General features: G+C 43.9%; 1 protein-coding gene across 1 annotated transcript; it reads right to left on the bottom strand.

The window, feature by feature from the left end:
• Nucleotides 1-1,626: 1,626 nt before the first annotated feature.
• LOC102869289 (cleavage and polyadenylation specificity factor subunit 7-like) lies at nucleotides 1,627-18,337 on the bottom strand. Its single transcript, XM_006899883.1, has 7 exons — nucleotides 18,168-18,337; nucleotides 17,844-17,952; nucleotides 6,942-7,160; nucleotides 6,041-6,144; nucleotides 5,541-5,686; nucleotides 2,589-3,003; nucleotides 1,627-1,759 (listed from the first exon to the last, which is right to left on the bottom strand). The coding sequence occupies exons 1-7, from the start codon at nucleotides 18,335-18,337 to the stop codon at nucleotides 1,627-1,629; spliced, it is 1,296 nt and encodes a 431-aa protein (XP_006899945.1).
• Nucleotides 18,338-18,395: the final 58 nt, after the last annotated feature.

Below are 18,395 nucleotides of genomic sequence, written 5' to 3'. Positions count from 1 at the left end.
TGGAGAAGGACATCATGCTCTGAAGAGCGGAGAGAAAATGCAGGAGAGGAAGACCTTGGATGAAATGGATCGATACAGTAACTCGTACAATGGGGGCAGGTGTATCAGAGTCAGTGAGACTGGCTCAGAATAGGGCAGACTTCAGAGCTGTTGTAAATAGGGTCACTATGAGTGACAGGCAACTTGATGGCACATATGTTCATATGCATACATACTTATGTAACAGTAGACATATAGTTTTACAAAAATAATGCTGCCATCAACAATTAGCTCCTTAACTTGCCATTGCGTGCCCCAAGGATGAGGTTACGCCGTGAGTACCTGCACAACGTTATTCCTAAGTCAAAAGCATTAAGGACAGAAGCCAACACAGGACACAATATTTGGGGCAGGAGTCTAGCGGAGATGTCGTTTGCCAGCTTCCACTGTGTAAGGAAGTGATAGGAACTCTGTGAACTGTGAAGGTCCAGAAACACCAGGACATCAGCCCCGTTAGAGGATGGCATGCTCTTGTGCTGCAGGCACTCAAGAAATTCTTGTAGTCGGAGTCATAAAAAGGGAATGAGGTAAAGATTCTGTTCTCGCTCGTGTCAGAAGGGAGGCACTGGCAGTCAGAGGACACAGGGACTGCTTTCTTACTCTCTGAGGAGGGGATATGTGGTCGTAAGCATGTATTGCTTTTTTCATTTTAAGATGATTCACTAAAGTCAGTGAAGATATTCTGATAGGAAGAAAAAGAGAACACTGACTCTGTCTTTAACCTACTTCATGAGAACTTACAGAAAAAAAAAAGACTAAGTTCTGGGTAAAACCATGCTTTCAAAGATCGCATAGGGTATGTGTTGTTGCATGTGCTGTCAGGTGGAATGGATTCACGGAGCTGGGGACCCATTAAGTACATAAGACCAGAGAAGTACGGGGCTCTCTTGTGGCCCAGAGGGAAGAAGATGTGCTGGCAACCCCAAGGCACCCATCCCCAAACAGCTTTCTCTAAAGACGGACCTCGTTCATAGGCTCTGAAAACCACAGCAGGGTCAGCTCTGCTCCATTCCAACTTGACAACACATACAAACATTGCAGAGAAACTCAGACCCAGAAACCTCTCAAATCCTCTTTTCTTCAGAACCAATTATTTCGCAGCTTTCAGAATCATGATTTCTGGTTCTGCTCACTTAAAGCTGAGAGTTGGGCAAAAGTTATATGATGTCCAAAAGACTTGCCTTTCTAGAAAAGACTACATGGAGGTAGACCTCAGTTGCATCTAGACTCCCAGAAGTAATTCAGACTCCTGTCTAGTGAAAATGACATTCTAAAAAAATCAGTGGTCTACACGCAACATTGGACCCACCACACGGAGACTAAGGTTAAGATCTATACGAAGAAGGACTATCACTCTGCCTAAATACTGCAATCAAATGGTATCTAATCATTATCTTCTAGTCACTAAGTTGGTTTGGATGGAGAAAATAAGTACTATTATTAAACATTAAAGCTTTCCAAAAAACCCAAGAAATCAGGTCATACTGTTTTCTAAAACAGAACACTCTGGAGAATCCTAACGGTGCTCCTGTCAATGTCAACAATAAAATTATGGAGGGAATGAAGGCAAAGGGAAGGTAGCATGGGTCAATGGGAATTACCTGCACTGGCTCCCGCTACCGCTTTAGAAATGGCACTGCTGGAAATTGCTCTGTTTCGCTTCATGATCTCCTCAAATTCTGCTTCACTCACTGTAGTGGGAGGAGCGCCCGAATCTCGGCTGCAGAGATATTAACATTCCTGATTGCCCAGACCCCTTGTTATCGATGCCACATTCTACAGCACTGTTAAGACCCCTGGAGGGAGCAGGCGGTCTGCAATCAGCTTCTAACCTTGCTGGTTCAAACTCACCCCGAAAGGCCTGGGAAGAGCTCCCAAAAATAAATTTGATGAAGTAGGTCTACCTGTATCACATAGGGTATCCAAGAGTTGGAATCTACTTAATAGCATTGGGTTTGGTTTTTCAGTTACAAAACGTGTTAACTGTGCTTTATTTTATGTGTTAAATGGTTCTCAAACAGTTCCTCTGCTCTTTAAGGACAGACTTTATGTCACATATTTTTGACAGGTTGTATGTCATACACTTTAGAAATTCTACTCACTTAATGACCTCGATTTCATCAAACTTGTTAAAAAGAGATTGCAGAAGCCTACTGAATAAGATGCAAAGAAACATCAAACAAAAGCATTAACACATAGATGGTTAACTACTTCCCAAGATTCAACACTCAGTAGGTATCTCACAAGAGTAAGAAACAAGAATTTAGTGCTTACTCCCTTGGGGTGAAAATTCTTATTAACACAGTCCACTTCACTAGGGAGCTCAGCGGCAAGGAGCTGCACTGTTAAACTGAAGGCATATGGTTCGAATCTACCAGCTACTCTGGAGGAGAAAGATAGGACAGTCTCCTCATGTGTAATTCACTGTTTCTGAAAACCTGCCAGAGGGTCAGCGATGGGTCAGTTCTGCCTCAGAGATCGTTACAAAACAAGAACTAGTGCACTATATATGCTTAACTCCTGTGTGAAAGGAGGGACAGAGTTCTTACCTGCCATGGTGGTTGTACGGTGTAGAGGTTTTCATGTAAGTTTCTGGTGGAGGCCCCACAGAGGCATTTGGTGGGGGAAAGAAGGCTGGATTGAGGTGAAGGGCAGGTGGGATGGCCCCAGGGGGAGGTACAGTCAGATGAGGAGGTAATCGAGGAGGTGGGGGCATGAGATGCTGGTAGTGGATACCAGGAGGAGGAGGAGGGACCCCAAAACTTGAGGAGAGAGGTGGTGGAGGTGGGATTGGGGGTGGGGGCAGACCCATCAGGGGGAGGGCTGAAGGAGGGCGACTGAAGTAGGGCAGCACACTGGGGGGCTTATCCACACGGGCAGATGAGGGTACAAGGTTCTCAGAGGGTGTGGCCCTTCCATCAGCAGAGTCACTGGAGTCTCGGGAGTGGGCCCGTGGAGGTATTCCTAGGGGGCAAAACAGAAGTAATATTACTGCCCAGGTTTCAGTCACGGGCCAGTTCACCCTTCAGTAAGAGTCCTTTGAGATCATACTGAGGAACACAGCTAGCCTCGGAGAAAAAGTCAGTTACAGCACAGATCAAGAGACAGCAGCCCTCAGATCTTCTAGGTCAAAGTATGCTTTCCAGCCAGAATTCCAAGTACACTTTCAATATGTACTCAAAGAAGACAATTAATTCAGCCTTTTATTCAGCTAAGCGTTGAGGGGTCCTGGTAATCCATGCCAAGTGTGCTCTCTGCTGCTTGCTTAGATTCCTTGACTTGAAATCCCACCTCTCCTGATAAGAGTTCAGGGCCTCTCTCTTTAGACTGACACCACATTCTGCAGCACATGTGCAGCACGGTCACAGGTTCAGGGACTTGAGGGCACAGCAAGGAGGCGAGGCCTGAGGATGTGTGTATTAATAACACTTTCAGCCTCATCTAAAGACTGGTCACTGGAATAGGTTAGACAGACACTCCAGTATGAAGAGCAGAAGATTGGAGAGTAAGTGAGGAAGAAAGAGAACTGGAAATTAAGGCAAGGAAAGAGCTGCCTGGACAAGGAGCAGAGGGCACACAGCTGATAGCAGGGCCTCCTACGTCATAATGCCGGCCCCTCGACCCCACAAGGCATCTACTGGGGACTTGGTCGCGTGCTAGCACAGGTGTGCACAACAGGGGATCAACTGTGCCTCCATGGACGCATGGCTTCCAATTCTGCCAAGTCCTGTGATTAAACATGGTTTTGCTGACTTCAGTCTACTCTCAAGTTAATGTGGAAGATGACCAGTCAGGGCCTTGCATGCCTGGAGGTACAAAGATGCATTAGCAGGTTCAGAGTTTTAGAAATGTGTTTCTAAAACACAAGCTCTCTCATCGATCCCAACTCCTAATCAGAGGTGGCATTAATCCCCAAAACCACCTTGGTCTCGCCACTCGATGGCCAGCACCTGTCACAGCACTCTTACTCTTCACCTCCCACAGGTCTCTCAAACAAACAAAGAGGAGGTATTTATTAGGCAAGTGTGAATCTCTGAAGGTTAATCCCATTACCAGCCACCATTTGCCAGGGTTCTGTTTTGTCTCTATGGCTACAAGTCCCAAGAGGGGTAACTAGTTTTAAGCAGAGAAAGGACAAATCAGAGCCCAAATCAGTAGAAAAACATCCATGGTAACCAACACCATGTCAGATTTAGAAAGGAAACAAGGGAAAAGCAGTAGAGTGGAGACAGAAAGGCTACCCCCAGACCAATGCACAGGACACCTTAGCAGGAGACAGTGTCAAGAGGACTGAATGACAGACTCTGAGATGGAAGGGCTGTGAAAATCCAGACTGTCAAGGAAGGAAAGTACATGCCTGGAGCTCATGTTCTATCTCTCCAGATTCTCAACCTGGCGAAAGAACAGCTGGTGTTTTACAAGTCAGCTGGACAGATTGTCACCTGGGTGATACACCTGATCAATACAGGCATTACTCTTCAATGACAGAGTGGGCAGTGGAGCTGGGCTATCACCCTGCTGCATTAATAAAAAGGTGAAGGTGGTCGATTGGGTCAGACTGGGCTGCACTCTGTGAGGTCAGCACAGTTCAAGGTCTAGTCCTTCGTTTTCATAGGTTCAGAAACTCGGGTTTTATCACTTCACCTGAGGTGACTGGACCTTGGAGACTGAGTTATCCTAACCAAACTCACAAGACACTGATTCACAAACCAGAATATTTATTAATTTACAATGAGAAACGGAGTTGCCAAGCAGACTGGATGGAATACGTGTGTCAGCTGGCCAGCGTATTCTCTTCCCAGTAGGAGAGCCTAGCCGGGAAATCAAATTAGTACCAGATGGTTGCTTGGTGAGTACAATCAGAATGAAGGAGGACCATAAACTGGAGGGGTCAAGCTAAGGTAGTATGAGGAAACTTTATTAATGGGGTACATTTGCCAAGCAGCCCAAAACATTCAGCAACTGGAAAGGCGTCCCTTCCTCCAAACGAAGCTGGATAAACACTAAGTTCTTATCTCCACTTCTCTTGGAATGTTTCCTGCACACCATGCTTCCAACACACATTTATGACAAAACGACGTCACTGTTACATGACAGGTGGCTTCTTGATAATTCACAGAGATACCTATTTCCTTTGTACATGATTTCTAAATTATAATACAGAATGGCTGCAGTTAAAATTCATTTACTTTACATGATTTTTGGACTAAAATCACAGAATTTAGAGTTGATAGAGACTTAGCCACCACCTAATTCAGAAATGGCCCTACTCCGTGAAGTGACCTGTCCAAGGTTAAAGGCACAGTTGAACTCTAGTCTGGATGTACTTGACTCCACGAGCGGCATTCTTTCCTACCCATCAGCCATTCTGTTACCCATAACCACCCTCTCCTTCCCCCACAGCAAGCTGTGCCTGCACCAGACAAAACCAGCCCACAAACCTCCCCCCTTTCATACAGATGGTCTCCACGTACCCCCTCTTGGGACTCGGACGCACTCACGTTTCCGAGCCTGTGCTTCAAACTGTGACAGATTTTGCCTGGTGGCTGGCCTCACGTCCACTTTTTCACCATTTAGAACTTTCCCTGGCAGAAGTTCCAACAATTTGTGGACAGAATTCTCAGAGGCGACCACCACCTCAGCATATCTTGAGCAAGAAAAAGAAAAAGTTAATGAGATTCACTAGAAAACTGATAAAAACAAAGTGCAGAATATCTTGGTACTAATAAAATATACATTAAACTACAGCACAAAGGTGCTGCTTTGCTCTCTTCCTGCTAATGGACAATTCAAAACCAGTTTTCTTAGCTCCCGCTCTCCACCCCCATGGATGGATGTTCCAGTACATTACAGTTACATCCTTACTCTAAGATGGTTTTCCAGAACCAAGGCAGTAAACTGGGCCAGGGCAGAAAGGATAAAATGAGCATCAAAACACAGTGCAAATCTATTATCCAAATGGTTACAAAGTGAAATGAGTGTCTCAAAATTCAGACCTCACCCTTTAGACTGGCCATTTGCTCGATTCTCTGCAAATTTCAATTCCACCACATCATAGACTCCTATAGAGCGAATAACCTGGATCAGCTGCTGGTCTGTTGTCCACTGGGGCCGGCAAGATGGAAAAGGAAGAACTGTCAAGAGCTACCACCCCTCCCCCACCCCAAATGCCCCCCTAAGATCTAGTCACAACTCGGTCTCCCCCAGGAACCCAAGAGCCTAGCAAGATTTTAGTTAGCAAAGGCTTTTCTTAAAGTCCTGACTTAATGAAGAACTCCAAACCACCACCTCCTTAATCCCCATATTTAGAAATTAAGATTAAAACCTATTAACTTTGACTGCCATGTGGGCTAGCTGGTCATCAATTCCAATGATTACTGGTAGCTTTAATGATTGATCTGCTAGGCTAGATTACCCCACTGCCATAAACTTTCCCCTTGAACATATAGTTCCTAACTTGGAAAACCCACCCCCAACCCCAAGCCCCAAAACAGGTTATAACTTTTGTAGAACAACAGTCACCACCTACCCAGAGCACTAGAGCTAGCAAGGCCTTTGGTCCCCGTCACCCACCATTATCACAGGACCATCTAATGGCCACCAAGAGTTCAAGGTGTTCACTCTGAAATCTCGTCCCACAGATGACCCTGCTAGACATAAAGCCCCAGGGTCAGGGGCAGTAACAACACTGCACAAAAACCAACTACCCACTTAATCATTGTTTTCTTCAGCACAGTATGTGCTCAGCAGAACTCTTTGAGGGATCAATCCAATCTGACCCCAGGAGAAAGAAACCCAACCCCATCAGAGCATAGAACAGCCAATGTGATTCCTGAAGATGCCATCACCCCCCAGCACGTCCCATCCAGCCCACCCGTAGCCATTCTGGTTGTCCTGCTCACCCAGGAGAAGCTGCCCACATAGACGGCAGCCCGTCTGTTACGCAGTCCACTGTACGTGTAGAGAATTGCAGGAGTCTTGTTGTTGGGCTTGGGAGACGGCTCTTGGCGAACGGGCGGTGGAGGCTCAGTGCTGCTGCTTCTGTCATCGGAGGGCTGGGAAGTGGCTGTCAGTACATCATCATACAGGTCAATCTGATCTGTGTTGTTGAACTCTGGGTCCTAAGGTCGGAGGGGTAGGCAAAGGTGGGTTTGCAAACCTTTCATCTTGTTGACAAAGTTTGCTTAAAAGTAGTATGTTTAAATACTTTGTAAAACAGTGTATCATTATCCCTATCCTAATTTTAGGGGGAAAATTCCCCATTTTAAGGATATTATTATACTTATGGCTACATATACAACAGTCTTGACATTATCAGTCAGGACATCAAATCAACAGTCTTGACATTAGCAGTCAGGACATCAAAAGATGAATTACACGAAGAAAATCTGCTGCCAAGGACCGCTCTAGGGTGCCGAAGAGCAAGGATGCCAGTCTAGAGACTAAGGGGTGCCTGACTCAGACCATGGTCTTCACAATTACTTGCTATGCATCAGAGCTGGGCAACAGCCAAGGATGACAGAAGAATAATTAATGCCTTTGAGCTGTGGTGTTGGAGAAAATTTTAAACATACCATGTACTGCCATGAGAACAGATCTGTCTTGGAGTTGGCAAAACCAAGTTTTTCCTTGCATGCAAGGATTTTGAAGCTCCATCCCACATAATCTGGGAATGAGGCCAGGAAAACTAGTCCTTAGAGAAGGACATCATGCTTGAAGAGTCAAGGGACAGCACAGGTGAAGAAGATCCCAGATGAAATGGGTTGACACTATGGTAATGGGGATCAGTGTGTCAGAGTCAGTGAGACTGGCTGAGGACAAGGCAGGCTCCAGAGCTGTTGTACATAGGGTTGCTATGAGTCAGAGACAACAGCACATAATGACAACTTGCTTACATAGGTGTGTCAAAGACTATTAGTACCCTGCTATGTCTAAGGGCTTTAGCCACCTGTGAGAATGAAAGGAACATAATGATTAAGAAAGCAAACTAAGAATCAAATGCATGTTACTAAGATTATATTATGAGATGACCTATTATCAATGAGGTCACCTTCTAAAGATCAAATCCAAGACACATTAAGGGAGCTCTGGCTGCTTAGTGGTAAAGAGTTGTGCTGCTAACCCAAACACACCTTGTTCAAATCCACCAGCTGCTCTGCAGGAGAAAGATGGGCAATCACTTCTCATGTAATTTATTGAGGAATTCTGGTGGCTTAGTGGAAAAAACTGCAACGTCAACGGGAAAAAGTACATGGTTTGAACTGACTAGCTGCTCTGTGAGAGAAAGATAGGCAATCTCCTCCCATGAGATTTACTGCCTCTGAAAAGCAAAGGCAAGGTCAGCTATGGTTTAGATCAGAATCGACAGTACATTAACAACAAAAACAACATAATTAGAATAGAGTAAGTTTCCATTACACTATTTTGAAGGTCAAGAGGTGCTCACAATAAAAAGTACTGCCTTGTGACCGTTGAAGAAATCTAAAAAGCAACAGAAGGCCAAGGACTAACTTTTTTCCTTTCTGAATTGTGCAGTTAAGGGGGTCAGCTGCTGTTACACCAAGGGAGGAGACTGGCAGCTTGATTCAGTAAAGATTCAAAACCTCTAAAGTTTTACTGAATGGTTCCATTCTATCCTACAGGGTCACTGAATCAGAATCAACTCGGTTTTTTGTTCTGTAAATTTGTTCCACTTCTTAAATGACATTGAGACCTGATGCATCGCCATGACACATAAGACACATCACTGAGCAGTACTGGAGTTCAGTGGTATGTAAAAAGCAGGAAGATCTCTTGGCATTCACATCAGAAACCAGGACAAATATCCACACTCTAGGCTGTCACAGTAAGCAATTACAATATACACGTGTATCGTGGAAGGTGTACGGAAAGTAACCCTTGGCTCTTAAATATTATGTACCCACACTACTAAAATCACAAGACCTACTACTATAAAGATACCCCAATGACTTAAGGTTTCACTGCCACAGAGAAACATTTAAGGATCCAACAGGTATTTTTCTAAAGCATTCAAATAGCACTGAGTAGAGGTACTAATAATGGCAGACAGTGAATTCTTAGAAATTCAACATCTTCTGGGGAATCTATAGTTTATTACCTCATCTGAAATAAAGGCAGCGCCAAGGTAACTTGTACAATTTCCTGAAGAAGTTAGTTCCTCTAATCAAAGGCAGGACAGGTAACCTCAAGAACAATTACTACCGTTTCTAAGACTAGAGAAGAGCACATCCAAGCACTTCTCCAACAGGGTAAAAAGGGAAGCCACTGACTGGGAAAAAGTATTTGGTAATGACGTATCACATAAGAGACTTCTATCCAGAATTTATAAACTACTTGAGTACCACAACAAGATAAAGGTAAATAATCCAATAGAAAAATGGGCCCAGGAATATGAACTTCATCTAAGAAGACATTGAGATGACTAACAAGCATATGAAGAAATGTTCAAAATCCCTAGCTCTAAGAGAGATGCAAATTAAAACAACTATATCATCTCACCCCAGTCAGAACAGCAAAATTTAAGAGAACAGCAAGCAACAAATGCTGGCAAGGTTGTGGAGAAACTGGAACCTTTATTCACTGTTGGTGGGAGTGTAAAATGGTGCAATCACTGTGGAAGGCGGTATGGCGCTTTCTCAAGAAGTTACAAATAGAGACACCATTTGACCCAGCAATTCCACTACTGGGAATATACCCTGAAGAGACCATAACTGACATCCAAGCAGATATATGCACACCCATGTTTTATTGCAGCTTTGTTCACAATAGCAAGGAGTTGGAAACAACCTAAGTGCCCATCAACAAACGAATAGATAGAGAAGATGTGGTATATTCATAAAACAGAATACTATGCTGCATTGAAAAACAAGGAACTCACGCAGTATTACCAAAAATGGGTGACCCCTGAGGACATTATGCTAAGTGAAGTAGCTCAGTCACAAAAGGACAAATATTGCATGGTGCCACTGTTGTAAAACGGGACTGACCTTGGGGTTGGGGAGAGACTGAGAAAGATGGGATAAAGAATGTATATTGCATTAGAACAGATGAGGGAGAAAACTGTTTAAAAGGGATATGTGATTAGGTATTTTTGTCAAGACAGGAGTCTAGAGCGAAGGCTACATGATGGAGTGGACCTGGGGGAGGGTTTGTAAAACAATGAAAAGAATTTGTCTTTTACTTTTCCAAGAGGGTCATGTACTGGGGGGAGGGATAGGAGGGGAGGGAAGTGCAACAATGAATGAATGGAAATCCAAAGTCTCTGTAAATGTTTACTGAAATTAATAATAAAATTTTTTTTAAAAAGTCACTTTTTTTAAAAAAGAAAATAGATATCAGGATTCTGTAACCAGCATTGTGAGAATGGGGTGGAGCAAAAATTCATTTTTAGAGGATTATGAAACCTTCAAAGAAAAATAATATACAGGTTCAATCTGGAGGAGTGAGTTCTCACGTTCCAGGTTGACGGACTGGGAGGGGAAGGGACAGGCAAAAGGAAAACCTTCTGCAGTCATTCAGAAACAGAAAATCATCATTTCCTGCCACATCGTAAATAAAGCCTGGCAATCAATGTCTTCTCTGTCTTTATTCCCCTTCAGCACACTGGATCTAAGACTGGGCACAGAAGACTCTCAACAAATGCAGTTGTTAGGTGCCATGATGGCAACTTTATGTGTGACAGAATAAAACAATAATTACTCATGTGCCTTCGAAAAAAAAAAAAAGACTAGAGAAGAAACTTGGCCACAAAAGTAATTTTCACATCTTTTTGGAAGCAATGTTATAGCTTCTCAGTTTTTCAGCAGCTCAATGAAAAAACATGTACACGAAGATAACACTTGTGAGCAAGATAGAGTCTACTTATATCAACACTTCCTTTAGCATGTGCCTAATTCCAAATGACAATGTTATGAAAACCCCCAGGAAAGTGATCCTGTAAAAATATAATCAGAAAGATAAGGGCAAAAGGGTGAACTTTTTAGGGACAATTTAATAGTCAGCAAGGCACTTGCACGCAAGAATGTTTCCAAGCGAAAACCACAGAGAGGTTCTTGTAGGAAAAAGTGTCCATACATGATGAAGACAGAACTCACTAGAGGATAAGGTGGTCAATGAACTCAGGAGGAAAATGAACTCATGAGAAGTTAGCAATGGCTGACAACTTGACAAACATTTTCTGTTTAAGTCATCTGCTAAAATGTCATAGACTGTGTTTCAAAAACACAACTCTAGACAAATGACAGATCTAGAAGAGGCCATAACACTACCCTAGGGGCACATCAATGATAATGTCAGATTGATCTTGGCTGAAAGCAGAGAATACCAGAGGAATGTCTGTGTTTCAAAGGCATTTGACTGTGCGGATCATAACAAACTGTAGTTAACTTTAAGGAGAATGGGAATCCCAGAACACCTGACTGGACTCATGCGAAACCTGTACTTGGACCAGGAGGCAGTCATCAGAACAGAGCAAGGAAAACACTACACGTTCAAAATCAGAAGAATGTCTCAGGGATGTGTCCTGTCTCCATACCTTTTCAATCTGTATGCAGAATGGATCATTCTAGAGGCTAGACTTTATGAGGAAGAAATGTGACATGAAGATTGGAGGAAGACTCATTAAGAACCTGCATTATGCTGATGACATCACCTTACCTGCTGAAAATGAGGGCCTGAAGCATCTGCTGCAGAGAGTCAAAGACTGTAATTTGCAATATGGATTGAAGCTCAACATCAAGAAAACAAGAGATTCTCACTATTAGGACAACTGGTAGCACTGTGATAGATGGAGAAGAGATGAGATTGTTAACAATTTCAGCTTGTTCGGTTCCACAATCAACACCCTTGGCACCAGCAGTAAGGAAATCAAAAGACTAAATGCTTTAGGGAAATCTGCTGTCAAGGATCTCTCCAGAGTGCTTAAGAGCAAGGATGTCAGTCTAGAGACTAAGAGGTGTCTGATCCAGGCCACAGTCTTCACAACTACTTGGTATGCATCAAAGCTTCACAACTGATGCCTTTAGTTGTGGTGTTGCAGAAGAGTTTTAAATATACCATGGACTGCCATGTGAGCAGGTCTGCTCTAGAGAGGGTGAAACCAAGCTGCTCCTTGGAGGCAAGAATTTTGATTATCTCATATACATTGGTCATACAGCTGGGGGGGGGAGCGGGAAGACAGTCTCTGGAGAAGGATATCATGCTTGGAAAAATTAAGGGACAGTGCAAGAGAGGAAAACCCAGGATGAGATGAACTGATACAATAACTGGGGTAAAGTGGGTAGGTGTGTGAGAGACTGGCTCAGGATAGAGCAGGGTCCAGAGCTACTGTGCGTAGAGTCACTATGAATTCCAAGTGACTTAAGGGCACATAATAACAACAATAATAAAAATAAATCACATTCTCAACGCTCTGGTCTAGTGGTAAGATGCCGTACTGTAATCCCAAAAGCACACAGTTAAAATCTCCTAGCTGCTCTGCAGGAGAAAGATGGGCAATTGCCTCCAGTGCAATTTACTGTCTCTGGAAAACTGCTGGAGGGTCTGCTCCAAGTCAGTCTGATTCAATGGCAAACAAATCATGTTCTAAATACAGTGATTTGATCTTAACAGTCCAATGCAGAGAAAAGAACTTACAAGTCCCATTCACTTGGTGCTATTTAATTATCTAATGTGTTGAAAGCATTATTTCACACCAGTTTTCGTTCTTTCTAGTTTTCAAAGACTTTGAAATAGAACTTAAAACCATACTATCTTAGATAATAGTACAGCCAAGTCAGAATTCCTTCTACACAGGAGTTGTGATTTAGATGTGTATATAAAAGTGGCAATATACAAATTGCCATTGGCAACAAACAGGTTTGGATGGCTTAGATACCAAACATGTAAGGAGATTCTCTTTATTCCAAGTCCAGACAATCTATTTCAAGGTCCCTCAGAAAAAGTGAGAGACTCAACCCTGGGAAAGTTGGTATAAGGAATACTATCTTCAGAAATTTAAGAGGATTCAACAAATACAAAATTCACAAGATTCAAATGGCTTCCCTGAGTTACAATGCTTCAGTTCAAAGTGGTGAGAATTCATCAGCATGGCAGGCTTACTGGGGTCAACTGAAGAAAGGTGCTGTCAAATTGTGTTTGGATTTCAATCTGCAAGGGCCACAAATTCATTTTACTCTTCAACTGTTAAGACAGGAAAACTTATGATAAGGGCCTGAGATTTATTCAGTGACAGATTAGGTTTAAACACAGCCAAGATCTTCACTGCTATGCTCAAAGGTCCTCTTTTCTTCTCCTCCTTCATGATATCTAAGTAACTAGTGTAAGATTTATCTTTTTCAGAGTAACCTATTTCAACATCACTGTTGCATTAGAATATTTATAATCACCATTTACACAATCTTTACTCTATACTCTCTTGCCTTATCATTTCACTAGTTAACTCTGTACTCTCACTGCCTACTGTTCTCATCCAACAGATTGGAACCTCTTTGATGACAGGTTGTTTGCTTTCAAACCTCAGCAGTCCTGGCACAGTACTGCCAGAGGTGGTGACAGCTGTTCAGTGGGCCCAGCTCATGGTGATCCTCTGTACAAGGGAGAAAACCCTGGCAGCCTCCTCACAATCTCTGCTATGCTTGAGGCCATGCTCCCAAACCAGCTGTGGAGGGTCTTTCCTTTGCTGACCCTCTACTTTTCTAAACATTATGTCCTTCTTTGGAGACCAGTCTCTATTGAGAATATACCCAAATTATGCATGATTACTGCATCAGAGAGCTGGAAAATGAACAAAAAGAATTGATGCCTTTGAGCCGTGTGTCTAAAGAACTCTAACAGGTCTGTCCTGGAGAGGGTGAAAGCAAGCTGCTCCTTGGAGGCTAGTATTTTGAAACTCTGTCTCATATACTCTGGGCATGTAGCCAGGAGAGACCAATCTTCGGAGAAGGATATCATGTTTGGAAGGGTTGGGGGACAGCACAACAGAGGAAGACCCTGATGAGACAAGTGACACAGTAACTGATGTAATGGGGTAGATGTCAGAGTCAGTGAGCTCGGCTCAGGACAGAGCAGGGTTCAGTGTTGTTGTGTATAGATCGTTATGAGTCATAGCTGACTCAACTGCACCTAACAACCACCCAAATCATGTGAGTTGAAGCCTCGCCATTCTTGCCTCTAAAAGCACCCTGGCGGCATTCTTCCAAGTCAGATTTATTTGTTCTTTTGGTGGTTAACGATATGTCTAATATTTCTTGCGAACCCCACAATTCAAAGGCTCAATAAACACTTGCTGAAGTTACTAAGGGAGCTGGGCATATTAGCAAAGCCTTCCTCAATATGGGAATAAACACAGTAACACGCTCAGCAGAGTGACAGCTCTATACCACCAATCCAGAGCTCTCAGCCCAAAGAGCAGCTGTGGATCTGAGGTGTCTCACTGTAAGACAGACGAAGCAGAAGCAGCTCTCCAAAGCACGTGCCCTGGGAGATCCAGGTGTCGGCACAATGTTCCACTGAAGATGGTGCTCCCTTTCCTTGGGGAGCAAAATACACTGAGGGGCCAAGAGGGATCTTATGTGCATGGGCCAGCGTGGGCTCAATCAATACCATTCTTACAACAGTATCAGAGTCAACGCTGCCTTCAGTTTAAATCTCCTAACAGTTCTAGCCAAATAAGAATTTTCTTTAGCAGCTTTTAGGCTACATGAAAACCAGTTTTGTAAATAAAAAAAAAACAAACAAAAAACCCCCAAAACCCTTTTATACGATGAAAAGTCCTCTTGCCTTCTATGAAAAGTACTCTCCTCTTGCCTTCTATAAGATATAAAACATTTAAAATCTTTATTTTATTCAATTTGCCTTGTATCACATATTCTCTGCCTGGAATAAATCTCTACTGAGCTCTCCACATACCATCACAGGTCTTAGGATCGTAAAAAAGTTACAAAGGAAACAAAAGAGATCAGAGAACAAATTGTTAAAGCCCACAACTTGTACCATGATAAAGAAGTGCCCAGTGGACAAGGCTTGTAGTCCATGGCTTACAAGTTGGAATGATTACCAGAAAGAGCAATCATCCATTCACAAATCCAGAGGAACAGGAAAAGTTCAAGAAACAATGATTTACAACTAAATTAATACACTAATGCTTTCTCATCTATTCACAGTTGATTTTTTAATATTAAAAGCACCTCTCCCAACATATTTAAAACCATTCATTAGCAGCCATGTGGAGATGTCACCTGAGGAGACAAGGGGAAGTAGTTAAATGTAACTGGTGGATAATGGTTACCACTACAATGTGCTATGAAAACAATTAATATAACTGAATTGTACAGGTAGAGAAGGTGGAAACTGCCAAGTGTACACATATTTTTACAACGTGGAGAAAAAGTACAATGAGTAACGTCACATAATGGGTACAAAGAGATTATTACCTTACTCTTTTGATTTCAGTGGATACTTTAAATTCATGTTAGAAAACTTAAAGCTCCTTAAAAGTTGAATGTAAATGTCATCAATTGGAAAAGCCCTCAGACTAACTCCTATCCCCCTCATCTGAAATGGCATGTATCCTTTTTGCTGCCTCACAGCACAGTCAGGCCCTAGCAGGGAGCCTCCTCTTGTATTTCTTTATTTTCTTTCCAGGTTCTTCTATGTACCCATTAGAAAATACCAATAGGAAGAATCACCTTACCTAAGCAAGATGGTGCTGAAAGCAATCTAAGCAAAACAGAATTAAGTTTTTAAACAGAGACTTTGGAACATTCTTGGGATCTAACCTCAAGATTTCCAAACTGAACATAATAGGATTGTTTCATGGAAGAGGAAATCTCTGTATGCTGTTCTTCAATATTAAGAGATCAACAAACCCATTTAGGGAAAGTGCACAAATCTACACCTGGTTTTTTAACTGGTGCCTCCCACATACTTCCCCTTGAAACAAAATTTATTACTTCCCCTTGAAACAAAATTTATTACACCAAAATACCTATGGGCTTCTAAGGACTAGAGTCAGTCATGACGGAAAACGGAAAAGAAGATGTAAAACAGATTGGCTAAGTTGTGACAGCCATGAGAACGAACAGATATGTCTTAGAAAGGATGCAGCCAGAGTGCTCTTTAGAGGCAAGAATGATGAGACTTTGCCTCACATACTTTGAGTATGTTGCTAGAAGGGGCTCGTCCATGAAGAAGGACATGACACTAGGAAGGGTGGAGGGTCAGTGAAGGAGAGAAAGACCCTCAACCAGGTAGACTGACATGGTAACTGCAGTGGGCTCTTGAGTGTCAGGAAGTGTGAGGAGGCACAGGAGAGAAGAGGTTTCAGATCTTTTGTTCATAGGGTCTCTGAGTCATAGGACTCAATGACATCTAACTAACAACAAAGTGGTAAGGAACTGCACTGCCAACCCAAAGATGCACAGTCCGAATCCACCAACTGCTCCAAGGGAGAAAGGTAGGCAATCTCCTCGCATACAACTTGTTGTTGTTGTTAGGGACCATAACGTTGAGTCTGACTCACAGCGACACTATGAATAAAAGATGTGAACCTAATCCTGTCCTGTGCCATCCTCACACTTCCTGACACACCAGAGCACATTGCAGCAGTCATCATATCAATCCACCTGGTTGAGGGTCTTCCTCTCCTTGGCCGACCTTCCACCTTCCCAACTCCTTCACCAAGGAGCAGCACCTCCTAGCAACATGTCCAAAGCATGTGAGGCAAAGCCAAAGAGCACTTTGGTTGCACCCTCTCCAAGACATATCTGTTCGGTCTCTTGGCCATCCACCTGAAGTTCAGTGCTCTTCTCCACCACAGCTCAAGGATGTCATTCTTTGGTCTTCTGTTAACAAGTGCTTCATGCAATTTACTGTCTCTGAAAGCCCTTTGGAGAGCTACCTGTAGGTTGCTTCCAATTTGATGGTACAAAACAACTCCCATAACAATGGAGGAGTGCAGATTACATTTTTCTCTAGCAGCGGAAAAGTTTTGAGAAAATCCCAAAGAACAAGTATCAACGTTGTCCCTGAGAATATCACAGCAAACATAACTGAGTCTTTGAGAAGATTCACACCTAACTTAGGCTTCCCGAGGGAGTAAGTTCCCTGGGTTGATACACCACTCAATTAAGCCTCAATTTTATTTGCTCTTAAATCAAAGACGTTAAAATTAAGCCTAGGGGCTCAAATTAATGTGGAGCGGGATAGCCAGCAGTAGTCCTGAAGTTCTCTGCAAAAGAGAAAACTCTATAGACTTGCGTAAGGAAATAATACAAATTGACAAAGAGAGGTTTTATCTTCCCTTGCTGAGTTGAAAGTGGCTCCAGTCCTGCCCTGTCCTTTCAAAGCAACCTTGGTCTTCTTGAAAAGTAAAGAACCTTTATCCAGAAAGCATAAACCCCTACCTCCCAGATTCCTGAAAGCAGATCAGCACAAGTTCTGATATCCTGCCATAAAGATGATATATAACTAGCAATCTGAGTTGTAGCCACTCAGCTGTACAAAAGGATTCTTTCTACTCTGCGATCTCTTTAGCTGAAGGCCTGTGAGGTATCATCTTCCGATTTTGTGCTCATTCAACAATCAAACTTCTACTTTGGTGGCGAAGTTTTTCTTAGTTGGGAGGAGAGTTCATGTTGTAAGAACTTTTCTCCTTCAACCAGCTAGAGCTGCTGAGTCTTCTCAAGTCCCCAAGGCCTGGCACCGCTCTGAACCACCGCCAGTTTGCTGAAAGTCATCCCCAAAACCAAGGAGGGAAGCCCCAAAGTTCCCGATGACCCCCTCACCTGGTTGAACTCTTCGTCCGCATATATGTCAATCAAATCCACTCCTTCTGACATGGCTCCAGAGGGATGATCTCGAGCCCGGAGAAGGGGAGAGGTAAGAAGGATGCCACTGCGGTATCCAAAAAAGGGCCAAAGTTAGGAGGGACGAGGCAGGGAGGCGGGCAGGGGCATCCCAGCGACGCGGCATCCCAGCACCGGAGCTCGGCGGCATCGGAGCTCGGCGCCCCGCGGCCCGCCCCCAGTCTCGCGCCGCCTCCCGCCTTCCCAGTGGCCGAGGCTCGCGGGGCCAGCTGCCCATCACCCTCGGCCTCGGCCCCGCGTTACGCCGCAGCCGTGTGCCGTGCGACGGCGAAGCCCAGGCCTCGGTTCCAGAAGCCTCTGCGAAGGGTGGCGGAGGCCAAGCCCGCAGCCCCCGGCCGCCGCCCCTGCCTCCAGGCGGTCCGAGCCCCGCGGGCCCGCGAAGGCCGCTCGCAGCCGCACCGCCTCCCGCCCATCCAGGCCCCTCCTCGCCCTCCGGCTAGGCCCGCACCACTCCCTCCCGCCCTCGGCGGC

This window comes from Elephantulus edwardii, unplaced genomic scaffold (genome assembly GCF_000299155.1).
Source record: "Elephantulus edwardii isolate Elephantulus edwardi_28Jun2011 unplaced genomic scaffold, EleEdw1.0 scaffold00268, whole genome shotgun sequence".
NCBI lineage: Eukaryota > Metazoa > Chordata > Mammalia > Macroscelidea > Macroscelididae > Elephantulus > Elephantulus edwardii.
The sequence above is the reverse complement of the archived record's forward strand: the minus strand, read 5'-3'. Positions and strand labels throughout refer to the sequence as shown.